The 27148-nt window shown below is 39.2% G+C and overlaps 1 protein-coding gene across 4 annotated transcripts in view; it reads left to right on the top strand.

Moving 5' to 3' along the window:
• Positions 1-27148, top strand: part of arhgef6 (Rac/Cdc42 guanine nucleotide exchange factor 6) — a 64277-nt gene continuing 37129 nt past the window's right edge. Inside the window, exons 1-9 of one of the 4 annotated variants that reach the window (XM_012969588.3) lie at positions 1-195; positions 10426-10509; positions 12908-12992; positions 13148-13275; positions 14029-14230; positions 15350-15420; positions 17311-17405; positions 18938-19033; positions 24964-25086. In XM_012969588.3, coding sequence (XP_012825042.2) covers positions 31-195; positions 10426-10509; positions 12908-12992; positions 13148-13275; positions 14029-14230; positions 15350-15420; positions 17311-17405; positions 18938-19033; positions 24964-25086 — 1049 coding nt within the window. In that variant the 5' untranslated portion in view covers positions 1-30. Of the gene's footprint in view, positions 196-1239; positions 1273-4948; positions 5243-10425; positions 10510-12907; positions 12993-13147; positions 13276-14028; positions 14231-15349; positions 15421-17310; positions 17406-18937; positions 19034-24963; positions 25087-27148 lie in introns of those variants that run through there. The other 3 variants (XM_031891573.1, XM_031891574.1, XM_012969589.3) reach the window with 3 other exon arrangements.

Below are 27148 nucleotides of genomic sequence, written 5' to 3'. Positions count from 1 at the left end.
CTGCACTGTACGAAGCCAATTTACACAGCCATGAACCCTGAGGAACAGACCGTCACTTGGCTGATCTCACTGGGGGTGTTAAGTTCTCCCAAGAAAAACATATGCAATCCTGCTGACTTCTTGAAATGTTCACTGAAGGATGGGGTGGTGCTCTGCAAACTGATGAACCGCCTCCTCCCAGGCTTTGTATCTAAGGTAAGCCATTTCCCACTTTCTCCGTTTCGCCTAAATAGGCGCACAATATGAGTATACGAAAAATCCTGATTTTTAGGTATGATTTGTGCACAATCTTTTTTCAAACACAATTCTGGGAATAAAGGAACATAACTGCCTGGGCCTAAGTAAATAGAAATTCATACAGAGTCTATAGCAGGGGTCCCCAACCTTTTTTACCTGTGAGTCACATTCAAATGTAAAAAGAGTAGGGGAGCAACACAAACAAGTTCCTTGGGGTGCCACATATATGCTGTGATTGACTATTTGGTAGTCCCTATGTGGACTGGCAGCCTACGGAAGGCTCTGTTTGGCAGTACACCTGTTTTATGCAACCAAAACATGCCCAAAATCCAGGAATTCAAAACACCCAAGCGGTTGGGGAGCTCATGTTGCTCATGAGCCACTCACTGAGGATTACTGGGCTATAGTCTATAGGTGTCCTCTGAATACTTCATTTTCCTCCCACACTCCAATAACATACAGCCAGGAAAACTGGCTCCCAATACAACTGACCCTCCTGTGTGTGATTGTGATAGGGCCCTTAGACTGTAAGCTCCACTGGGACAGACACTGATGTGGATGATGCATAATCTCTGCAAAATGTGTCAGCGCTATATAAATTCCAGGAAACAGTTGAAAGTAAAGGCCACTTTTAAGGTAAAATCAGTGTGTTAGGTTAGCTCCTTAAGTATATAATACCCCAGTGCTTAAATGTTTTATATCCTCCCATGGTTATGTTGCAGCAGGACACTTGAAATATTTGTATGTTTTGTAGTCTTTTTTGCATAGCAATACACTAACCTGGAGTTAACATTCTGGCGTTTGGCACTGCTCTGAAAGATGGCAGAGGCTTGTGGATATTGTAGTTTATGAAAGAGGAAGCACTGATACACTGATGCATGTTGTTTAATAACTGGTCCACTTTAGTTCCTCTTATGCTTTTGTAGCGAGAACTCTGTTGGCCATGTAAGGATGAACTCTGTTTTGTCACTTCCCCTTAATGCGTGCTCAGCTCAGTCTGACTACTGCTTGATGCACGTCACATCTAAACATCTAGTAAGTTAGCTATATTATTTTTCCTCTTATATTCATTTGAACAATATGTTTCCCTTTTTAACGCAAACAGCTTCTAATGTACCCACTAACTTTGCTCTAAGTACCCCAGGGTATTTTTAAAAACAATTATATAAGGTTGTCTGAATGTTTCCTGTGCCTGGTAGAGAATGCTAGGAGCAGTTCTAAAGCAGAAGACAGCAGAGCAGCAGAAGAGCTATACGTTTGCTGAATACAATAATTATTTTGCACATTTATGGAAAAGGTATGTTAGTTATACAGTCTTATAAATACTGTATGTAGTGATTCACTGCACATCTTATTGTATTGTTACAAGGCATTACTGCTTGATTCCACTCTTCCATTCAGCTTTAACTTCATTGAATTTAAAATTGTGTAACAACCTCATTTGCTCTTTGGAAAATATGATATATGCAACTGGAAGCACAATACACAGCTGAAAACACTCTGTCAGAAAGGATGATGGGCAGAAAATTCATTTAAAGCAAGATTCCAAGCATGAAAATCATGCAGTACAAAACATGCATTGTAACTCTTGATTGCTGAGGATAAGTGGGGTTTATCATTCTCACGATCATCTGAGATGTACTACATCAATCATGTTTGCATTCGGACAAAATCCAATTTTCAACTATAATTTGTATATTTAAATCTGAATAAAAGTAGCATCACCTAAACATAAATACTTTTAGTGCTTTAAAACATCAAATTCATCTCAGCCAAACTATAAGGCAGTGGTGTCTGGACTCTTACGGAATATGCAAAGCTCCCCTTTGAAGGACAGAATTTGGTTAGGATGCCTCTAAGTTCCAAGAACCAAGTAAACCATTCAGTCTTTGTTCTCCAGTGTAAAATTTAAGAAAGCAAATAAGCATTCTGGACAAATCTTACAATATCTGGCTTACCCTAAAGCTGTGCCCCCAGCCACTACCAATCCACACTCACTAGCACACCCTGGCCTTTCCACTCTGTTCCGCCTGGTGCACAGTATTTAGAGTGAGACTTCAGCACTCTCCACCACGTTCCAAATAGCACAAAAATACCGGCACAACAGGACTTGTTTAAGCGGAATAAACCCCCAGCCACTGCTCCAGGACCCTAAGAGGGCCACCCAGTGGCGTAGCGAGGGGGGTGCCGAGGGGGCCATGGCCCCGGGCGGCGTATCAGAAGGGGCGGCGGCGGCTCCTTCTCTCTTACGCTTTTATAAGGTTGCGCCCGTGCGTATGACGTCACACGTCAGCGACGAGGCGCAACCTTATAGAAGCGCCTGTTGCCTGTAAGAGAGAAGGAGCCGCCGCCAATGGTCTGTTGGGGGTATGTACTATGGGGGAAATTGGGGGCACTGTGTGGGGGCTACTGTCTATGGGGAAATTGGGGCACTTTCCATGGGGGGGGCCAGGTCTTTGTGGGGTATTGTGTATGGGGGCACTTCCTATTGGGGGCACTGTGTATGGGGCAATTGGGGCTTTGTGTATGAGGGCACTTTCTATTGGGGGGCAAGGTCTTTGGGGGGTATTGTCTATGGGGACACTGTGTATGGGGCAATTGGGGCACTGTGTATGGGGGCACTTCCTATTGGGGGCACTTTGTATGGGGCAATTGGGGGCACTGTTTATGGGGGCACTGTGTATGGGGGAACTTTCTATTGGGGGAACTGTGAATGGGGCAATTGGGGCACTGTGTATGGGGGCACTTCCTATTGGGGGCACTGTCTAAGGGCAATTGGGGGCACTGTGTGGAGGGGGCTGTCTATGGGGACACTGTGTATGGGGCAATTGGAGGCACTGTCTATGGGGAAATTGGGGCACTTTCTATGGGCAATTGGAGGCAATGTGTGTGGGGGGCACTGTGTATGGGGCAATTGGGGGCACTGTGTATGGGGGTACTGTCTATGGGGCAGTTGTATGGGGGGACCGTGGCCAGAATAGCGTTAGGGGGGCCTGGCCAGCATAGTGTTAGGGGGCCACTGTGGTAGGGTGACCCTAATACTTTTTATGTCTGTGTGTCCTGTACTGATGGGAGGGGCCCTGTGATTTCTGATGGCGGCCCTGCCACCATGGGCAGCCACGGACGCACAGCTGAATCCACTTTTGACAATTATGACATGCGCACCGCATTTCAAATTCAATCAAAAAAAAAAAAAAATTTAATGCTGCTTTTTTTATTTTGTCTATTTTTTTTAAGAATAACTAAATAGAGGGGCGGCAAATTTCCGGTCGGCCCCAGGCGACGAAAGCCCACGCTACGCCACTGGGGCCACCCCCACCCCAACTGAATGCTGAACAATTGAACTTAGGCAAAGACCATTGGGAAATCTCACGTTTCAGCATTTTCATGTGATACCTATTCAACTCAATAGAAGACAATTTCAGCCAGGTGCATAGTCCCTTGTAGTTATCATGAACCTTAAATATTTTTTCATTTAAAAATGCTAAATATCTTCATAAATAAAATTTGTTTGTATTTTTGCATTTATATGTATATTAATGAATAACAGTCATTATCATCATAATCAGCAACTTTTTGTTGTCCTATTTTTCTTTTTTTAATGGCTTTCATCCTTAGTGTGTTTCTTCTAGACCTGAATTTTAAACTTAAAAGCAATTCATTTCTTTACACATTTGTTTGTTATTATGAATATAGGTTCTGTATAAAAAATGCATACTATTAATTTGAATACACATGCTCAGATTTTCTTTGGCAGATTGAACAGGCCTGCCCAACCATCAGACCACAGTTGGTCTGTCCAAAATAAAATGTTCATCTGCCTCAGCATGAGAACTGGCAAATGCAGAAGTAAGATAAGCTGCACGCAACAATAGGCCCTGGTATGCTTAGTCTTCCTGTGACAACCATATAATGATAACCCATATTGCTTCAGAGTTGGCTTTATACAAAAGCATAAGCATTTACTGAGACATCGTGAAAGAACTTTAGCTGCAAACTCACAAGCCTCTCTCCGCTGTTCTGCCTGTTCTACCCCCGGCTAGATGTGTTTCAGTGCAAGGCACGACGAGCCGCAGCTTGCTTGACACTACAGCCAATACTGACATATAGAAGCAAATCCAAGTACGTAGTAGCTTAGTTGTATGTATAACTTGTATGTATAACTTTATTTATAAAGCGCCACAAGGGTACGCAGCGCTGTACAGTCTTACATGGTAAAGGCAGTTTGTATTAAAGGTGGTTGTTGTAACCCTATTTTACTGTGATGCTCAAATATACGTACTATCTATAATACCAAGGCCAGACAAAAATGCAGTGTGTGATGTACTGCTGCTGCCAGTCAGACCAAAATATTTTTGATCTGACTGCGAAAACGAAATCATATTGCACAGATAATAACTGCATATAGGTTACTGACAAATTCTGTTTGAACTTTTGAAATAAACCTCGATTTTCCCTTAGTCTCACTACAAAGAGGATTCCTTTATTTACTGACACTTTCTATTCCCTCCAATGATTGTATGTAAACCAGTACTGTAGAGGACTGTGCTGAATTGTCTGCAGTGCCTTCCTGCACTCACTGCATATGCTACACACAAGCACACGCACTAGGGAGCTGCAGCAGTGTCAGAACAGCTTGTTTGGCTTATTTGTCACACATGTTCTGATTTAAAGGGTGGGTGCTCTGATTTTCCTTTCCGTTGCTGCTTTAGCGTTGTGAATTTTAGTTTTTTTTACTGCAAGCCACTAGGTTTGATCACATGGCCTGAAGCATTCTGTAGCTGTGTCTGTGCATGTTCTTCCAATCACCCTTCTGGCTTCCTGAACTTTGTAATGTAAACCTCACACTTATTGGCAGCTTTGCGGGAACTCGAGAGGTTATTTCTGTGCTACTCGCTGATTGGTTAGAGATATTTTCCAGCCCAGTTTACATTCTCTTCCTGTCACTGAATTCAGACTGTACAGGAAAGGAGAAGATCTTGTTTAGTAAACTGCTTTCTATAAGGTCAGTAGCTTTGGGTTTGTGCCCTTATTAACACACCTTTCATAATAAACTTATGCTAACACAGCATGTTGTTTCCTCCCCTACCCTCCCCTCAGCAGTTTAACAGGACTGTTTTGTATTTATACAAGCAGTGTATTCATTCACCTCTTTGTGTGTAGCTTGCCAGCATGGGATTTTCCTGTACAGGTATAGGGACTATTATCTCAAAAGTTAAGGACCTCAGATTTTAAAAATAAATCCATAATGTGGAACACTTGCCTTAAGTCAGATACAAAAGTTACAGATTGTCATATAGATTTATGCTAGCTTAGTTAAAGTCAGATTCAATGTACTGTCTTTTCATTACAGAGAAAAAGTAAACAAAGAAAAGTTGTTTAACCCCTTGCTTGCCATCGACATACGTGCTATGTTGTCGGCAAGCTACGTGCTTTTCCCAAAGTGCCCTTAACCCAGCGAAACCAGCACCAGGGAAAGGGTTAAATAGGGTGCTATCATAAATCGCAGTTTCCAAACACTCTGCATAATCAGTTAATAGACCCCATTCCCGTGTTTCTAAACTGCATAATATTGTAGTACAGTTATGGGATCCGTTATCCAGAAAGCTCAGAATTACGGAACGCCCATCTCCCATAGACTCCATTTTAATGAAATAATTCAGAATTTTAAAAATGATTTCCTTTTTCCCTGTAGTAATAAAACAGTATCTTGTACTTGACCCCAGTTAAGATATAAGTATTACTTATTGGATGCAAAACAATCCTATTGGGTTTACTTTTTATGTTTTATTGATTTTTTAGTAGACTTAAGGTATGAAGTTACAAATTACGGAAAGACCCCTTATCTGGAATACCCTTGGTCCCAAGCATGGGTCCTGTACCTGTATTATTTCCAGTCTGCCCTTTTTCCATCTTTTTCTTTGCTTGTGTTGATTTCCATTACTCCAGAATGAATGCTTTACCAACAGATAGTTTATATTATGTTAAGTAACCTATTAAAAAATCTCTCCAAATTGGAATATATATATATATCAGTAAATATTGCCCTTTTACATCCTTTCCCTTGAGCCACCATTTAGTGATGGGCTGTGTGCTCCCTATAGAGATTACATGACCATAAATAATGCAACTCTAACTGTAACAGAAAGTAGTGTGGAAGCAAAAGGCAGAATTCTGTCCATAAGTTGGCTGATGTTACCTAACATGTATGTGTGCTTTGGCTTGTGTGCACTGTGAATCCTATGATCCCAGTAGGCGGCCCTTAATTCATAAATTGGCAGTTTTTTATTTAGGAGTACCCTATAGCACATACTACTAAAAAAAGAATATTTTTATGAAAATGGTTTATTTAGATAAAGCAGGGTTTTGCATATGAGCTTGAGTTCTACATTGTTTGCGGGTATCGTTTTCTCTTAAATAACATGTACCGTATATACTCGAGTATAAGCCGATCCGAATATAAGCCGAGGTACCTAATTTTACCTAAGAAAACTGGAAAAACGTATTGACTCGAGTATAAGCCTATAAAGTGGGAAATGCAGCCGCTACTGCTAAGTTTTAATAATCAAAATAAATACCAATAAAATTACATTAATTGAGGCATCAGTTGGGTACATGTTTTTAAATATTTATTTAAAAGAAAAACAGTAAACTAGCTCTGTAAGTGGAGAAGAGGGTCAACAAAAACAATATGAGTACTACCCCACGCTCATTGCACATTGGCAAACTGGCAGCAGACCTGGTCCCGGAGGGATGTAAGGGGAAATAAGTATTGCTAGTGGGAGCCTAGGCCAGGGAACTGGAGGGTCTGGCTGTGGGTGGCCTAATTTGCACACAAAGGAGAGAGGGTGCTAGTCTAGAGGGACCCATGGCACCCGACTCGAGTATAAGCCGAGGGTGACTTTTTTCAGCACATTTTGGGTGCTGAAAAACTAGGCTTATATTCGAGTATATACAGTAATTGCAATAGTAACGTGTGACCTCTTCTGTCGCTCTCCAGATCTGAGAGTATTCCATTCCATTGAAAATTTGAGTACTTTGGGTTTTGTGGTCCAGTATTAGTTGACATGCAACATTGCCCAAACCTGACTAAAGGCTGGCATTAAAGTATGGTAGATGAAAGGCAGTTATTCTGAACAAAAAAGTCTGCACCCTAAGGGGCACATTTACTAATCCACGATTCCGAATCACGAATGGGAAAAAATCGTATTGGAAACGAAAATTTCGTAAGATCGCAAATATCACGAAAATGCTTACGAAAAAATCGTATTAGTCACGATAATATCGTATTGGCGATCCAAAAGTCACGAAATTTTCGTACTGAACAATTGTAAACAGCAGTAAAACCTTTCCGATTTTTTCGTGCAAACGTCCGAAAAAGTCGTGCAGCGTACGAAAAAGTCGTGCGGACGCCCGAAAAAATCGGCGAAAATACACTCGGAGCGTTCGCATGAACGCTCGTGCGTTCGTGCTTTTGTAAATGTGCCCCTAAGAGTCATTAATGTCTGAAAGTGCATGTCAGATGTAAGTCTCCTTGTTTTACACCAACAGTGCAATCTTTTTTCCCATAATTCCAGTGTCCCTGAGGTGGTGCCTGTCCTGAAAAAATTTAGCATCAGGAATGTGCCATTTCTATCTCTCAGTGGCAAAATGACATCTACGCACGGCTTCTTAGGCACACTGCGTCTATTGATGCTGTGGGAATTTACAGTGTCAATATACACTTGCTCACAGTTTGCAACAGGGATGGGCACATTGGTGCTGGCCACTTGTATGTGGGACTTCAAGGAGTGGGTTTGGATGCAGGTATCTTTAAGCTCTTTTGGGCAGGGCCCTCTTCTTGTATCGGTTATTGATTGCTTTATATGTTGCTCTGTATGTCCAATGTATGTAACCCACTTATTGTACAGCGCTGCGGAATATGTTGGCGCTTTATAAATAAATGTTAATGTAATGTATATTTAAGAAATGGCATTGAATTGCAAAACTGCCAGGTAAATCTTTGCTTGACTGCAACTTTACTTCTGTAACCATTTTGTACCAGCTCAGTGCCACCACAGCCTTTTAGCAGAGAAGCTCTGTGTCTCCAAAATGCTCCCATTATGCTCCCCATCTTTTCTGCAGAGTCACAGCGTGTGCATTGGGCACAAGGCCAATTAGTAATTAATATTATTAGCTTATGTATCCTACTAATGTTTGACTAAAGTTTTATAGTTTACTATGCCTGTTGATGGGATTTTGTGAGTGCCTGCCAAAAATAATGCCAGTTTTTCTCCTTAAGATGCAGGTCTGGGGCGTGTGCACCCTGACCCAACAAGATTGGTGAGCCTCTACTATAGTTAGTAATAAATTTCAGTTTGACATTGGGCTAGCATAGAAACCAGGGTATTCTAAACTAAAATTAAGCTTCTTCTTAAATTAACTATGAAACTTATTGTGTTTCTGAATAGAGGCATGATAGTGAATATATTTACTGGTGAATAGTTTTAAAATGAAAATAGGTTAAAGAGAGTAAAAATGCTGACTTGTTGAAAGAAAACTATCTAATAATATGTAATAATATACTGTAAATATATAAGCAATTAAGTACTAATATTTTGGGCAGATAGGCATAGGCAGACAGGGATAAAGTGACAAAAATAACACTGTAAGTTTCAACTAACATTGTGGGACTTTCTACCAGCTATGTGTGGCTAAACATGCATGTGTGTCAAATCACATGCTTTCATGCAGTGCATTGACATCAGTTTTGCATGGGACATTCCAAAAAGAATTGGTCTGCACTTTAAACCTGTTCAGTAATCTTAAAACAAAAAACTGCAAATCTTCTTAAAGGACAATGAAAGGTTAATATAAATTAAATGTAAGTCTAAAGCCATTCTTTTTAAGTACTTACTGCATATCTAAATTCCCAGATCCCTGCTTGCGTCTCTGAGATATGGTGCTGGCAGCCTACAGCAGTGTGAAGACTACAGTGACATCACTGAAATCTCTCTCCTCTTCCTGTAGGCTGCCAGCGGCAGCCTTCCTATTCTCTGAGCATGTGTGTAACTTGATCATGTCTCCTGTTCTGAGCTACACCAGCTACCCACCAGCCAATCAGAAGCGGATCTTGCAGAAGGGAGAGGGGGGGGGGGAGGGAATGAAACACATGTGCAGTATGTGCAGTATTCACCTTTTTAGAGATGGCTGCCTGTTCTAGAAAATGTGAAGTAAGTGTCACTGAGTAAATATTTGATTAGGTAAGCCAAAAGTGTGGCGTTTTGGGCATTGGGCAGTATGCTTTTTAAATTTTGACTTGCATTCTCCTTTAAATATTACTGGAAGATTGTGGTTTTATTGAGACATGGGAGTGGGATGAAAGGGCAAGCTTAGTAACATGGGAAAAAATATTTTTGAAAAGTCAGAATTATACTTTCCATGCAGCCTTTTTTTTTTAGAGTCTACAATCTTGTTGGTAGGTACCCTGTGCTCGTGCTGCAAATTAAATTGTATCCACATGATTGTGTAGTTGTCCATAGTACAAGTCCCATAGAAAACAGTCCTCTCAGAAGGGCAATGCTTTATCATGTAGTATGCCCGTTAGGTAATCCATGTAAATAAATTGTGCCCTTGGGATATTTTGTAATTAGAAGACATGGGCAAGTGAGAAGAAGTGCTAGAAACATGCTGTAATGGCTCGAGCCATGAAGAAAAACCTGGAAAGATGATTAGGCAAGGAACCTATGATATGGAAGATAAAACTTAAAATATGAAGGCTCTTGTCTAGAGATGAAAATGATTGGCGTAAGTTTGCTGTTTCTGGTCACTAGCAATGATGATTTATTTTGCACATCCAAGCTTCAGGAAAAATTAGTATTTGATAGCACAGTGCAGACAATTTTTTTAGCAGGTGACAAAAATTGCCTTTTTCCCACCAAAAACACTGGAAACATCAGATGTATTCACTAAACTTTTATTTATATAGTCCCAACACATTTCCACAATGCCTTACATAATTCACATCAGTTCCTGCCAATGCTTCCTCTGCGCTGTGTACTCAATTTTGAGGCCAGCACACAATAAATTTTGGTTTTCACAAAGAATTTTCTGTAACAATATCATTAATGATAACTCATAATGTACAGTTTCAGCTAATTAACATTGGAGAAATTGTGTGTATTACTTTTTGTATATTTGGCATTTCAGGTTTGCACAGAACCCAAGAGTGAAGAGGACTGTATTGAAAACATCAAGGAGTTTCTGAAAGCATGTTCAGCACTTCGGGTAGAGGTAAGCTTTCCCAATGAGTAATTCATATGCCATGTGCTTTTTTTTTTATATTGGAATGGCATGATGCCCTGGCTGTTGGCAGTGTATAAACAGCACCCTATAGCATAGTTTATGATGTTCTGTCACTGGAATCCAATAATTTATCATCAGATAATTAATTGTGCTTGTCAGGCATCATGGTCCTTTCTCAAGTGTCAACAACTAAACTGTCCATTCATGGCTGATGTAAAATAGCAAATATATTATTGAGTAACTTTTCTCATCAATGTAGCAGTCCATGGGTTACTTCCATAAGCTATAATGTCCATTTAAATAAGCATTTTTCCATTTAAGCCATTATCATCACCATTTTTTATATGAAACTAGCGAAATAATCTAAACAAAGTCAGTTATTAACTCATGTTTTTGTCAACAATTTTATATTGGGTTTGGTCCACTTTTTATATATAAATAAAAATAATAAAACACTTAAAGGAGTTGTTCACCTTTGAGATAACTTTTAATATGATGTAGAGGGTAATATTCTGAGACAATATGCAACTGATCTTCTTTTTTTTATTATTTGTAGTTTGTTAGTAATTTAACTTTTTGTTGAGTAGCTCTTTAGTTTATAGTTTCAGCAGCTATCTGGTTGCTAGGGTCTAGAATTGGCCATTCTATAACATACTAAAAGTTCCCATGAAGGGGAACCACCCCTTTAAAAAAACAACAGTACATTTGCTTAAAAAGCTTGAAATACAGTGAGGTCGCCAAATGAGCAGATCCTTTCCTGAAATCTTTCGCTTGGCGATAGGCTGATCCAATTGTTTGGCCCAAGGCGCAAACAATTGGATCATAACAATGGAAATGCAGTCTGTGGGCGAGGGCTGCATCAACAAGCTGATGCAGTCTTTGCCCTGATATCTGGCCTGATTTTCGGCATCCTGTTAGGGCCGTGGCAGATGGGGAGATTAGTCGCCGGCGGCTAATCTTCCCGATATGCCATCCTACCAGCTTGAATGTAAATCGCCAGTGGGATGGCATATGCGGCGCCTTAAGAGGAGACTTCCAGGAAATCGCGGCGCTGCGTATGCCATTCCACCGGAGATTTACATTCTAGCCGGTGGAGTGGCATTTCGGGGAGATTAGTCACCCGCGACAAGGGAGATTTGTCGCGGGCGACTAATCTCCCTGTCTGTCACAGCCCTTATGGATCCTGCCACAAGGCCCCATACAGGGGCAGGTAACATGCTGACTCTAACCTTCAGGCAGAAATTTGCCATTGTTAATCCCCATTGCTATGTTAATCATGCACCTTAACTGCAAAGAGGTGTGAAATTAATGATAATGAATGAAGAACAAATATATCAGTTGGATTAACCTATTGCAAAGCCTGGTTGTCTTGCATCCTTTGGTCCTATAGCTAGTTATTCCTTGTTGCTTGTGTCTGAAGCAATCATTATAACAAATATTGTATATGTTAAATAAAAAGAAATTGTCTTTTTTGTTACATTGTAAACAACTGAACAAACATTGCATTTATCAATTTATCTTTTTTGCAGCAGGAGTCAGGTCTAGTCCTTTAAATCAGGGCTGCTGTTTTGTGCCAAAATTGGCAAATACCTGTAAAGTGTATTAAACCTAGACTGCTTTTTTTTTTAAATTAGAATAATCTGTGCTTCCAAGAATGTTTTTCATTGTACCGGTATGGATCTTGATGGGATTTCAGATATAGAGTCAAAATTGCATCAGCAGTAAACTCAGAAGGCCCACTCCAATTTTACTGATTCCCTTTCTGAAAAGTTTTTTTCCCTTAGATTGTAGTTCACCACAGCCAACTGGTAAGGTCTTAAAGGGTTGATTCACCTTCACATTAACTTTTAGTATGTTGTAGTCCTTAGAAACTTTTCATTTGGTCTTCATTTATTTTTTTATTGTTTTTGAATAATTTGCTTTTCTTTTCTGACTCTTTCCAGCTTTCAAAAGGGGGTCACTGATCCCAGCAGACAGAAAACTATTGCTATTTGAGGCTACAGTTCCATTCTTATTCTTACTTTTATAGCTTATCTTTCTATCTAGACCCACTCCTTTTCATATTCAGGTTTCTCATGTGAACCACTTCCTGGTTGCTAGGGTAATTTGGACCCTAGCAACCATTTAGCTGATAAAATTCCAAACACGAGAGTTGCTGATTAAAAAGCTAAATTATTAAAAAAACACAAATGGGATGTGGGAGTGTTGTTTTTTTCATAGCCTTACCAAAATTAGATTACTGATAACAGCTAGACACATTCTTGTGGGATTGGTTCTTGAAAATTTGCCTTTCTGATATTAGTCGTTAAATCTAAAATATTTAAAGATAAATTAACTATATTTTTTACTTTGAACTTTAAATAAAATGTCCTTTCTTTCCACACAGCTATTTGATCCAGTTGATCTCTACACTGGGGAAAACTTCTCTAAAGTCTTGAGCACTCTATCTGCTGTTAACAGAGCAACTGAAAGTAAGAAGTGAAGATCATGTCTTTTTTCATTACATCTTAATTTTAGCCTTTAATTACTTAGAAGAAGTATAATGCCATATATTGCCCTTTTCAATTTTTTATCACAGCTTATGAGCTGGTATATTTGTTTAATTTCTTTTCTATTTTTGCTGCAGATCCAACCTCAGGGAGACCATGTTCAGGAAGATTATCTCAGTCGCATAGCATTCCAGCCTGTTCTCAGATAAATTCACAAGGAACATATTGTTCTACTAGAGTGCTGAAGAGGCAGTCAAAAGCTCTGGTATGTTTCTTTCAAATTGGGATATCTGAATTTGGAAGACATGGCACACCCTGCCTCTGTTGGAATTCTGAATGAAAGCTATGGAAACCTTAAGTATAGTGTAACAGCTATTTCAAGATATTTGTTAGCACATAATATGAAAGATGACAGGGTAACCTAACCCAGAAACAGAGTCCAGTTTTGTACACAATTGAGTAACTGGCTTAGCCACTTTTCCACTAAAATTTGACAAACAATGCCCAGCACTTTTAAATGTATGTCAGATTATCACAAATACATTAAGAAATTAAAGCATAAATGCAACTCTGGGGCTGGTAGATTTCCAAGGCTCCAAAGTGAACATCCTTTGCCAAACATGGACTGTGATTGAGCCACAATTGTTTATTGTATTTCCTGGATTATTTTGAGATAGCCCATGTTTTGGTTTTTCTCCATGAGAACATCACACATATCTATATGTAGACTTGCTGACCATTGGACTCTACAGCAAGCAAAGGGGTTACGGAAGAGGAGAAAAATGGAGCTTGACATTTTCTTGGACTAGTTCTTAAAACGAAAAAGTAAAAAATAAAATACAATTTATTTTCCTTTAAGTTATAATATTCATAGGACACAGGCTTGCATTTACGGATTAAAGAAGAAGATTTACTCCTAAGTGTATTTTTTGTCATTTTACATGAGAAATGTTTTACCCCAGTGTACATTTATCATACATGTATTTTTTCATCAATTTATCCTTTTTTTCTTATTCAGGACATGACTGGAAATGGCAGCTGCCAGTTAGTTGTGAAGGCCAGGTTTAACTTTAATCAGCAAAATGAAGATGAGCTCTCGTTTTGTAAAGGAGACACCATCTACGTTTCCAGAGTTGAAGACGGGGGTTGGTGGGAAGGCACACTAAATGGAAAAAGTGGATGGTTTCCCAGTAATTATGTTAAGGAATTTAAATCCAACGGTAAGAAGTTAGTTATAAAATACTGAGAAGTTGAAAGTCTTGGTTGCAAATAGAACAGCAAGTACAAATGTCATCACTTACAATTTCCACCACTAATAACAGAAAACTGCAGCTAATCTAAAACAGAATGAACATTCATTCCATGAATTAAAAGAATTTAGAATTTAACTGTAGCCAGCTGACTATTAGACCTTGAGATGAACTAATTTCTGCTATATTATTTCAAAAGTCATAACCAGAGTATACAAAGAAACTATTGATTCCATTGCACTTACATTTACAAATAACTTTAAAATCAATGATAATCTTCAATACATTGGCATTGGATCCGGTTTTTAAACAAATAATTTGAATTTTTCTTTAAAATAATTAAAGGGGGTGGTCCACCTTCAGGTTAATTTTTAGTATGTTATAGAATGCCCTATTCCTAGCAACTTTTCAATTGGTCTTCATTTTTTACTTTTTATTGTTTTTGAATTATTTGCCTAGCTCCTGAATTTCCAACTAGAGTTGGTAGGTTATATTGGATACTAGCAACCAGATAGCTCCTGAATTTCCAACTGGAGTTGGAAAATACAAATGTTGATAAACATTTAGTCAAATATTTATTATACCATAGTATAAGACCAATGTTTGACTCCTATAGAGAATCTATACATACTTATCATATACATATATGATTACACAAGGCAGAGATTCTGAGCTCTCCTTTGTACTGGTCTCATGTCAAGGTACTAGCTAATTTAAACACTTATTGAACAGTATAGTTATAAATGCATTCAGTGCTCTTCTTAAGCTGTAATGAAATGTAGATAAGTTGAGGTAATGGTTCCACACTGAAGACCCTTCTCAAGACACCAAGGGAAATTATCAATGGATGAAAGTTAGAGCTTGCTATGTAATAGAAAAAATTTATAGGAATGAATACAGAGTGGTGGAATTTTACTGTGGTGAGTTTTAATTTCACACTTTAAAAAATCTTCCTATAAACGTATATAAAAAATATATACTGGTGAACATTATGGATGTGCGATAACTGTTGCCTTTTTTAATGACCCTGAATCATGTATTTTGTTATGTGTAGATACTTATTCCTCTGTTCTGCATTACTTTTTTCAGATAAACCACTTTCCCCAAAAGCAGTGAAAGCATGTGAAACGGCACAGCTAACAAAAAATTATTATACTGTGGTAAGTTTGTTTATCTGGTATGTAATTTGCATTTGGTGATGGAATCTGCTAGAGCTATTATGCAGATTTCAGAATTTACTAACTGGGCATTTGGTCATGTGAATGTTATTTTATTAATTTTATAACCTTTCTAGCTTTATTCTTAGCTTTATTTCTAACTGATTAAATTCAAGGTCTGTAGTTTGTTATTACAACTGATTTATTTACTTTACCATAACCAGAAAAACATTGGTTCTCATTTAGATTTGTAAAGCTGGCAACACATTGATATTTAGCATGATATTTTGAATGAAAGGTACCCCTCCACGCTCTTCTACATGTACCTTTTATCATATATATTTTTCTAAAGGTAAATTTCAAATCGTAACAAAAAAAGTAACTAGTTGCAAAACTTCTCTGTTTCTTGTAAACTATAATAAAGTGATATGTTTTGTACATAATGAAAAGGAAGAAAATCTATCATTATTTAAAACAAATATTAGATATTTGATTTGACTGTAGATACTGGTAAAAGAACGTTGTTTAATGTATTGTAGAAGTGAAGTAACAAATTTTAAAGATCAGTCTATTAAATAGAATTATACTAATGATTTGCCTCAAGTACTGCTTTCAAACTAATTTAAATGAATGTTTTGTGGTAGGTACATTATAGTACTGTAATATATAACTGTATTTTTTGAATAATTGAAATGTTTACATTTGTTTTGTTTATGTTGAGTGCGTTTCCTGTAGACTTCAGGGCTTTCTTTGATAAATATGCAGATACACACACACAGTGGGGTCAATTTTTTATATTTTTTTACTAAGCATACATACCCTCTGGCTGCTGGTTTTCCCTTTCATTTTTAGCAACAAATATAAATTAAAAAATCCTTACGGCTGATTAATATTTAGCTGTGATGCAAACTGCATGATTTTCTGTTTAGCTATGCAGTGTGCATATTGACTAATGATTCTATCTTCTGAACTGGACACCTTTAATACACCTACTACCTATTCAATAAGTAGTTATTTCAGCTTCATACAAAAAACATATGACTACCTGCATACCCATATGGGGAGTTCTTTATGACCAGTAATCTCCAACCAGTGGCTTAGGAGCCACTAAGCCGGTGCTTATTTTTGAATTCCTGGCTTGGAGGCATGCTTTGGTTGCATAAAAACCCAGTATAATGCTAAACAGAGCCTTCTGTGGGCTGCCAGTCCACACAGGGGCTACCAAATAGCCAATCATAGCTCTTATTTGGCAAATTTTTTCATGCTTGTTTTGCTCCACTACACTTTTTCAATTTGAATGTGGCTCATGCATATAAAAGGTTGGGGACCTCTGTTTATGACAGACCATTTTTAGTTTTAAAAAATATTAGCAAACAGCCTTTTAAGTAATTTCCTGCTCTAAAATCTGTGATGTTTAGTTTCTGTACTCCTAGCAACGGTCTTGTACCATTAAGAAGGAGTATACTGTCACTAACTCATCCCTAATCTTCTCCATAAATGCATTCCCTTCTCCATAAATGTCAGGATAGCTGAATGCATACAATCCAAAATAATCTACTTTGTGGCTAAAATTAGATAGATTGTTAGTCATGTTTTTTTAAAAAGATGTACAAATGTTAGAAGTCAGGATTTGTATTTATCTGTTTAATGCAAATTTCCAGAATTCATAAGTCCAGCTCTCTTCTTTATATGTGTAGCAAGAAGAGAACATGTCCCAACAATTCTGTATTAAAACTATTTCACTTTGTTAAAATATCTTTCTAGCTGAGTCATTATTTCTCTTTACTGGAGTTATTGATTTACTTAATATCTCTATACTGGATAATCAGCAGATCGTATCAGCATCTCTGAAAGTTTATCTTAACATCTATATTTATAATTCTCCTTTTTAAGGTACTGCAAAATATTCTGGAAACTGAGCGAAGCTATGCCAAAGAACTCCAGTTACTGCTTTCCACTTACCTCAGGCCACTTCAGTCACATGATAAGTAAGTTAAGAGGCCAATTTTCTTGACCCTACAATAGTTTTTCAAAGAGAGGAACTGTGGGAAGGTACTTTCCTCAGAAAGTATTTATTTAGGAATCTGAACAATTCATCTGAAAAAACTGTTATCATACAAAGCCAACTTTTAACTGACTGAGCTGTATTGCACACAGCGTCCATATCCTAAAATATTTCCTTTTAACGTGGTATGATCCTACATGTGTGTCCAATATAAATGGTGGTGTTTGCCATTTTAAGTAAAGTATCTTTATGTAAATTATTGGCATATTTCTTTTAAAGAGAACTGAGAACTGAGTCTAACGAGTCAGTCAGAGTCTGTTTTCAGCATGAGATGCATAACTATGGCTTATGCTGGACATGCATTCTTTTCACATATAACGGTACAGATATGTATAGATGCATTGAATCCAGGATTCGGTTCGGGATTTGGCCTTTTTCAGCTGGATTCAGATTCGGCCAAATCCATGGTCCTTACTGAACCAAATATGAATTCTTAAAATCATGTAACTTTTTGTCACATAAACAGAACTGCATCACCACACCTTAAAGGAGAAGGAAAGGCTAGTAAAGAGTTAATCTCAAGCTGCAGGCATACCTTCAGTTGTCTTAATAGTGCCCTTAAGTCTCCCCATATATCACCTGTTCAGAAGATCTAAAGCCAAACAGGAAGAAAAAACGCTGAGCTGTGTAAAGAAAGTTCCCATAATGCCTCACTCCTGCACAGACACCGAGACCAAACTGAACATGCTCAGTTAGTTAGACTATGAGTCAGCTTCCTGCTGATTGGCTCAGATCCACATTCCTAAGGGGGGGGAGTGAGTTCTTAGCATTCTTGAGGGAGGGGGAGCAGGAAAGAGCAGAGAACAGAAATATGCGTGTCTCTGGCACAGGAATTACAGACACAACTAATCTTTTTTCAGAGAAGTCAGTGCAGCGTTTCTGTGAGTGCTTATGGCTGTATTTACATAGACCTTTCTGATAAAGCTTACTTAGTTTTTACCTTTCCTTCTCCTTTAAGTCTGCTAAAAATCATAAACATAAAACCTGATAGGATTATTTTGGCTCCAAAACGGATTAATTATACCTTGATACACAGAAAGGGGTTGTGGGAGCACTCCAAGGCTAAATAGAGTATACAAATACAATGGAAGTGCGACTGATCTGGCCAAATTAACTACAAGCATACAAAAAGAGAGGGGGATTGATCAATGCACATTCCCTGGGGGACCAGGGAATGTGCATTGATCAATCCCCCTCTCTTTTTAATTATACCTTGGTTAGGATCAAGTCCAAGGTACTGTTTTATTATTACAGAGAAAAAGGAAATTATTTTTAAAAATGTGAATTATTTTTTTATAATGGAGTCCATGAGAGAGAGCCTTCCTGTAATTCTGAGGTTTTTGGATAATGGGTTTCCGGATAACATATCCCACACCTGTATATTAAAAAATAAATTACATTAAATACATTTGTATGCTTTCTGAAATAATAACACAACGTTTTGTTGTTTTGTAGAATAAGTACTGTGGATGTCAGCTCATTGCTTGGAAACTTTGAAGAAATCTGCACATTTCAACAAACACTATGCCAGGCCTTGGAAGAATGTGCAAAGTAAGATAGTATTCCTTAAAACTTCAGTTATCTAAAATGATTAATTGTATGTTTCCCTTAAAGGAATAGTAAGACATTCCAGGTTTTAACAGGGAAAGTGTCACTATGCCTACATAGACCCTAGCACTGCAATTTTTTTCTGAAAATGCCCCTGCCTGTCTCCTCCAGCTCACCCCTTACTAATATTTGTTGTTCTCCATTATGGCTTGAAGTTGAAGTTGAACAGCTTTGTAAGTGACGGCATGCTTGGGGACAGGACAATGTTGAAGGACAAATGTAAACAGTGCGCCAATCTATGAGCGTATTTCCCCACTCCAACAGCACATGCAAAATCAATGGGAGTTGTCTTTGTGTGCAAAATTTAAGCAATCATTAATATTTTAGTTTTTCAAAATGTTTGCAGTGTTGAGTAGAAGGCAATTTCGCTGCGTTCAAATTTTTTAATCAAGTTTATAAGATTTAAGTTTTTTAATAAATAAGCGCAAATTCCAGTTTGGTGAGTTGAATTTTTTCCAATGAAAAAAATGTACAAATTCAATCTCTATGTGTGACATTAATCTTCATTATTTTGCTGTCTCTGCAACTATTAACCTTATATTGTCCAGATTTTTCCCCCAATGGACTATCATAAGTCAAAGAATACACATTTTCTGGCAGTGGCGAAACTTGCACTTTTCCCCAGTGATTTGCATCTAAAACCACTTTCATTTAAGGTACTTGCGACCAAATGCGCACTTCCATATGGTTGCACTCAGCGCAGATCAGTGCCTTCCGTTCCGAATTGAGCATTGCTTTGTCTATTGATGTGCAGTGCTATGCAAACCCTGGAGTAACCATAGCCTCCTGACAATGCAGTTGCTCCATGGTTTCCTCAGCACCCTGTGTCAATCGCCACAGCAGAGTTGCACCTAAACAATCTGACGCAGACATCATTCACACACCCGAACACCAGAACTGACAGGAGCGAACACTGGAACTAATGCCAGGTAGACTGTGAAACTATTTGGCGCAAATGCATCTGATTTATGGCGAAGTGCAGTTGCTTCCCTTTTGACTAATGGGACACAGTTGTGCTGGACACAGCAGAGTTGAGTGAGACGTAGCACGATTGTGTCCAATTCAGTGCCTAAATTGCACCCACTGTGACGCATGAAGTCTGGGAGACATGTTCTTCTGGTGGGCCCTGGCATGAGGGCATAACTCTTTTATACCCTCTCCAAGTTCTGCATTATTTGCAGCAGTAAGAAACATAGGAAACAGTTCAAGAGTCTGTGATGTGGTCAGGGAAAAGACAGAGGCCAAATGTATTCCCACAGATAAAAAGGAGAATCCAGGGAGGCTGAAATAATATAGAGTTGGAAGGGGAGTTTCTGAGGAAGAATTTGCACAATGTAAGTAGAGAGGTACATCCTGCACACTTTCTTTCTAGCCTATGCTATCCTCTGCAGTCTGTCGGTATCTATTGCTCTTTGCTCATACACAGCTTGTACTAGCAATAATGCAACAAACAGAACACACAGATATGTATAAAATATTTTTTCCATAGACTTCAGTCAACTGGCATCTAATAGGCAAAGTGTTTTGGAAAACAGCACCTTCTTGTCTACATTAATGAGTTACATTTGATCAACCAGTTTCTCAGACATGGGGATACCAGAGGTTTTCTCAGCAAGAAGAAACGTGTAAGAAAAATAGGATCCGGCTGGTGGGCTCTTGATATCAGGTTTTCAGTTGGGCTCTTAGTGTTCTAATCCAACACAAGGTTCTTTCATTAGCGCAAGTGCCTTTAGTCAAATATCAGAACAAGTGATCCTCAAGAGAATTTTCTAAATGAATTTAACTGTATTACATTATTAGTACCAGTTTCACAGCCCCTTAATTATACAATCATAGTGCAGAGAAGAAGTTTCATGGTGAGTTCATGATTAACTCTGAAAAATATAAGGCACCCAGTTGGCAGATGTTCAGTATAACAGAGGATCTATTCCATGTGCAGTTTAACCCTTAGAATCAGCACTGAATATTTTTATATATTCAGCTTAAAAATGTTGTGCTTTATATATTAATAACTGGAGTCCTGTACAGCGCTCCTGCATAATATGTTGGCCCTGTGTTAATATAATAATCAATATGGATCAAAATTGATATATATATCCTAAGACTGTTAAAGCTGTGCTAGTGTTATTCCTTTGCTGAAGAAGAACAGTGCATTTAATTTGTTGTTATTTTTATACCATAGTCAGGGTTCGCATTATCTTCCTTAAACAGAATTTGTTGATATCCACTAGATGTCACTGTGTAGTTTATTATCAAGTGCTGCTACTAACAGAGATTCCAACTGTTTAGACCAGTTATCCCTAACCAGTGGCATGTGAGCTATATGTTGCTCCCCAACTTCTTGGATGTTACTCCCATTGGTCTCAAAGCAGGTGCTTATTTTTGAATTCCTGGTTCAGAGGAAAGTTTTGGTTGTATAAAAACCAGGTGTACTGACAAAGAGAACACCTGTAGGCTGCCAGTCTACATAAAAGTCTTTTATTAGCTATTCACTGTTCATTTTGTTATATATGTATTTTCATTAACTATTATGCATTTAACCTTTACGTGCCACAGAACGTAGAATATACCTGCTGTGGATAAAAGTACCTAAGTGCCACAGATTGTAAATTCGACATTCTGCTGCTTCCGGGTTTGGGAGCTGCTCCTTTGCTCGCTGCTCGTTCCACAGCCGCTAGGCAATGAGTAGAGGCAGGGATCGAGTGGGCCCTTGGACGTGATCGCCCAGGAGCCCCAAGGCAACAGCAGACACATGGCAATTACGTGCCTTCTGTTGCCTGCCCTTCCTGGTGCCCCCCACAACGTGAATACACACTGGATCAAGAGAGAGGATGGCCTCCTCCGGTTTCTAGGTCCCTTCTGCCTCCTCTTTCTCCTTTTATTGCCATTGCAAATAGTGTATTTATTAAGAAATCCTTGATAGAGGTATCAGTGTAGCTTTTCTGTGGGTGCTTATGGCTGTATTTACATAGACCTTTCTGGTAAAGCTTACTTGGTGTTTACTACCTTTCCTTCTCCTTGTTTTATGTTGGTATATTACGAAATGTGGGGCATATAATTGGGTGCTTGCAGCTTTGAGACAGTTTTTTTTAGAAATTACATAATATTGCTACTTTTAGCTTAGCTTTGCTGTTTGGTGCTTTGCCATACAAAGACATATTTACCCTTTTTTTGAAAATATGAGGTTTTCTGGAGTTGACTTACTTATTTGCCACTTTTACCACACATAAACCAGGCGGTGTATTTTTTGGTAGCAGAATCATATGCCATGAAATATGCATGCACTAACTTCCTTTTGGGGTCTCTAAATGCCAGATACTTTGGTAATCCTATGCACAATGGACATCAAACCCCACAAAAAATGCAGTAAATGTTTTGAATTTTCAGTAGCTGAAGTCAGGATCGGACTGGGCCGCTGGGACACCAGGAAAAATCCCGGTGGGCTCCGGCTCTAGTGGGCCCTGGCGGCCCAGACCCGTCCCTGACCGCTCCTCCCCGACATGTTAAATGTACGGGCTCGGGGGAGGACGTTGGGTGGGGGGCCCTGCAAGGGGGGTTAGGGGGCCCCTGTGGGGGGGGGCAGGTGGTGCGGGCCCCGGGGCGGGAGCCTGGCTGAAGTGATCTCCAGAGCAATTTGTATGTACTAATTTTATTTTGTGGTCTCTAAATGCCAGATTGGTGATCCTATGCACAATGGGCATCAAACTGTTCAGTGGACCCTTGGCTTTCATATTTAGGTTCAGGGCCGCCATCAGGGGGGCACAGGGGGGACAGTTGTCCCGGGCCCTGGCGATTCTCGCTTTTAAGGGGGGCCCGGCCGTGATACAGTTTTTTAGCTCAGGCCCCCTTTAAACAAATATGGGCCCTGTCATTGGTGGTCAGCGGGTAATCCGATTGGTCGCTCCTGACTGCGTACTGACGTCACATGTATGCACGGGGCGCAACCTTATAAAAGGGAGGACGTGGCGGGGAGCGGGAGGATGCAGCGGGAGCCAGAAGACGCACGAGGGACCCGGGAGACGCAGGGTGGAGCTGGAGGAAGGAGCCAGAGGACGCAGGGGGAGCCGGTGTAAGGAGCCGGATGAGGGAACCGGAGGACGCAGGGGGGAGCAGGAGGAAGCAGTGGGGGAGCAGGAAGCAGCGGGGAGAGGACCATAGTATGAGGACACTGGGGGAGGACTGTAGTCTGGCCCCCCAACAGTCTGAGTGACCATGAACTGGCCCCTGCTTAAAAAGTTTGAGGATCCCTGGTTTAGCCATTGGGGAAGGGGGAGGCAGAAAATTTTGTTGTGAGGGGCCCCGTGATTTCTGATGGTGGCCCTGTTTAGGATGTTTTTTCTTGGTACCTATTGCTATTTGGGAGATAAGGTGCTTGAAAATGCATCTTCTTTAGAAACTGTTAATTGATGATGTTTAGTACTTAAAGGAGAAAGAAAGGTAAAAACTAAGTAAGCTTTATCAGAAAGGTGTATGTAAATACAGCCATAAGCACTCACAGAAACGCTGCACTGACTTCCCTGAAAAAAGATTAGTTGTGTCTGTAATTCCTGTGCCACAGACACGCAGCTTTCTGTTCTCTGCTTGTTCCTGCTCCCCGTTACCTCAAGAATGCTAAGAACTCACCCCCCCCCCCCAGGAATGTGGATCTGAGCCAATCAGCAGGAAGCTGGCTCATAGTCTAACTATCTGAGCATGTTCACTTGGTCTGCATGTCTGTGCAGGAGTGAGGCATTATGGGAACATTCCTTACACAGCTCAGCTGTTTTTCTTCCTGTTTGGCTTCTGATCTTCTGAAGAAATATTGAACAAATCTTGTCCTAGATATGGAAATACATAAGCTCAGGTTCTTCTGTAAAAAACAATGTATAATTTTCCTAGGTAAACAAAAAATCTTAGGGTGGGGATGAAATGTGCCAAGTTGCTCTTTTTATTTTAAAAAAAATGTTTAATGCTACCCATTATAAAATACAACTGCATCTGTATGCATAGGGCATATTACATTTGTTGGCAACTTTTCATTCCAAAGTATTTAAAACGTGTCTTATGACATCAAAGTCTACTAAAGTAGTTTATATGTTTGCTGTATTATACCTGTTAGTGGACAACACATTACTGTAGATTACTACACATTACTGTATTGCCCCAATCTTTCTTTTCTGTAACACTTTTCTGGAATATGCCGTTTAAATGTCACCAGGAAAGTAAGTGGTCTCAGAAACTTAGAAAACACTGCATCTGATCAGTTAGATAATCTTGCAGGGAGTTACCCTGTTCCTTGGTGAGAAAGTGGAAAATGCAAGTTTTGTGGTGGGTTTGAGTCTTCAGAACCTTAAGAAGAAAGTTTCAGAGCTACCTGAAATGCTGTTTCATTTCTCAATTGCATCATTTAGAAATTGGGAAACCCCCTGTTAAAATGGACATGGTTTACTAACTGCTGTTACATTTTTGGGCTAGCACTGCAAACTTAGCACTCTTGGGGGGTTATGTAATAAAAGGCACTAATTTGCCCTGGAGCAGTAACCAATAGCAACCAATCAGCAGGAAGCATATACTGGTCACCTGTTGAAAGCAATCATCTTATTGGTTGCTATAAGTTACTGCTGCTGGGCAAACTTAGTGCCTTTAATTACATATGGGGGTTAGTCTCTGATGTACCTGGGCACAGCGTGTTTAGGTACCTGGTTTGCTGTGAAAATCCCACACATTCAGTACATGATAGATCCTTGACAATTTCAGGCTTGAGGAAAAGGAATTTGGATGAACTGGTATTAAGAGTCAAGTTTGATCTTAAAATAGGTGCTGTAGTGCTTCTCCAGGAATTATATGCAGATGTATTCTGTCCATTTTTAGATGTTACTTTTTTCTGTTTACAGGCTTCCAGAAAATCATCAGAAAGTTGGTGGCTGCCTTTTGAATCTCTTTAATCAGTTTATGTCCTTATACTTATCCTATTGCTCCAATCACCCTATGGCCGTTCATGTTCTGACACAGCAAAGGTAAGGGGCCGGCTTTGTGTATTTTTTGACACCACTAATTACCTACTGAAAAGACTATTGTCACAAAATGAGAGAACAAACAAAAGCATACACAACCGTGAAAGTGGACTCATTTACTAGTTTAACATGAATCAACATAACAAATCTGTATAAAAATGTAAATTCAGACGCAAGGACATGTCCAGTGTCTAAAAGAAGTGACTAGGCCCCAATGGTAAATACTTTTACCCAGCCTCCCATACCTTAAACCTTCAGGAAGATGATCTATATCAGTGCTGTCCATGCGGCCCGCGACCCCCCTCTGTGTGGCCCCCCACCTGTCTGGCTGCTTTGATGTCTTACTCTTGTGTAAGCTTTAAATGGTATCAGTACTGTGATTAACTGCCCCCCCTGCATGGTTCTCACCTCAGATTCAGGTTGTAATCAGGCTGTATTGTTTAAATATCTAATCCCCTGTGTTGTTCACACCTTTTAATCTCTGCATTGTTCACCCCCTGCAGTGTTCACACTTCAGGCTCAGGCTGTAATCACCCACATTGTTTACCTGTTCAGGCAGAGTATGGCACACACAGGCAGGGTAGGGCAGGCAGGCAGAGTATGGCAGGTTTTTGCTGTACTACAACCATTAATATGGGTATGGTCATGTGATAACATGGGTGTGGTTTCAAGTGGGTGCAGTTTCAAAAAGGGGAGTGGTCAAAACTGGCTTCCATTATTGGCCCTCCACCACGTAGGTCGGAAAAATTCCGGCCCTTGGTACAACAGAAGTTGGACAGCACTGATCTATATGAAAGATCTCATAGCTTTAAATCATCAGTCAGGAGGTGCAACATTTCCCACTTCTCCATCTGGGTCAGACTATGTAAAATACCAGAATTGCAGTTTATTCAGCAAAATGTAATGGTGTAAGATAATACCATCATTCTGAAAAAGGTAATAAAAGAATTATTAATTATACAGTGCCTTGTCTCTATCTTCGGATGCTCGGCTGGCAACACTAGCTACATATTTTAAAATACAAGACCATCAAGTAGCAGATAGCATTTAGAAGTTTAACAAAAAAAGAGCATTGCAAGCAGGAACACAATCGCATGATCATACTCACATTGCCATAGCTACTATTTAGACAGTAACCAATGTAACCATCCCTTACAAAGATAAGAGAAGAAAGCCAAATATGTTTATAGGGAGGCATAAATGCAAATGCAAGAGCTAGTGCTAATAGGTACAAAATTGTACCCCATATAGCCCATGTGGTTTGCATTTGGGCCTTGGGCAATTTGCACCTTGTGTCCCAAAATAGGAATGAAAAAATATTCATATAAATGTTTTTCTTCAAACCATGCATCAGTTCCTTTACTCACAGGTGATTTCCTTTATGGTTGCTCAATCATAAATCTGCTCTTAGTCTGTCATTTTTAAAATTCATACCTTTATTAAAAAAATGATTTATTTGGAAATATCTTTATTTCAAGAACATATATTATATAAAGCTCCACTGAACAAAACAATATGTTGGGCTTTGTTTATACATGTTATAAAATATGGCTAAACAGAGAGCTGACAGCAGACATACTTGTAATAAAAGACAGGAGTTCTTCTTCAAAGAAAACATCACTGAACCTGATGGAAAAATTCCTCCAAATTTTCTTGGCTGCACTAGCCTATCTGTGAAAACAATTTCCAGCATGTCTAAAACATATATAAATAAATAATACTCATGGCAGAGCTTTCCATAGAAACATAGCTTGTCATAATACTCCTTTTAATTCACAATTCTTATGGAGTCATTGGTTAGCAGACCTGTTATCCAGAATGCTTGGGAATGCAGGGTTTTGCAAGTTTTGGGTAATTTAGATCTCCATACCTTATGTCAACTAAAAATCATTCAAACATTAATTAAACTCAAAGGTATTGTTTTGCCCCCAGTAAGGGTTAATTATATTTTAGCTGTGGTCAAGTACAAGGTACTGTTTTATTACTACAAAGAAAAAGTAAATCGTTTTTAAAAATTAAATTGCAGAGCATTCTGCATAATAGATTTTCAGGTAACAGATCTCAT

The sequence above is a fragment of the Xenopus tropicalis genome, chromosome 8, assembly GCF_000004195.4.
Source record: "Xenopus tropicalis strain Nigerian chromosome 8, UCB_Xtro_10.0, whole genome shotgun sequence".
Classification (NCBI taxonomy): Eukaryota; Metazoa; Chordata; class Amphibia; order Anura; family Pipidae; genus Xenopus; species Xenopus tropicalis.
Note: the sequence above shows the minus strand (reverse complement) of the source record. Positions and strands in the feature narration are given on the sequence as shown.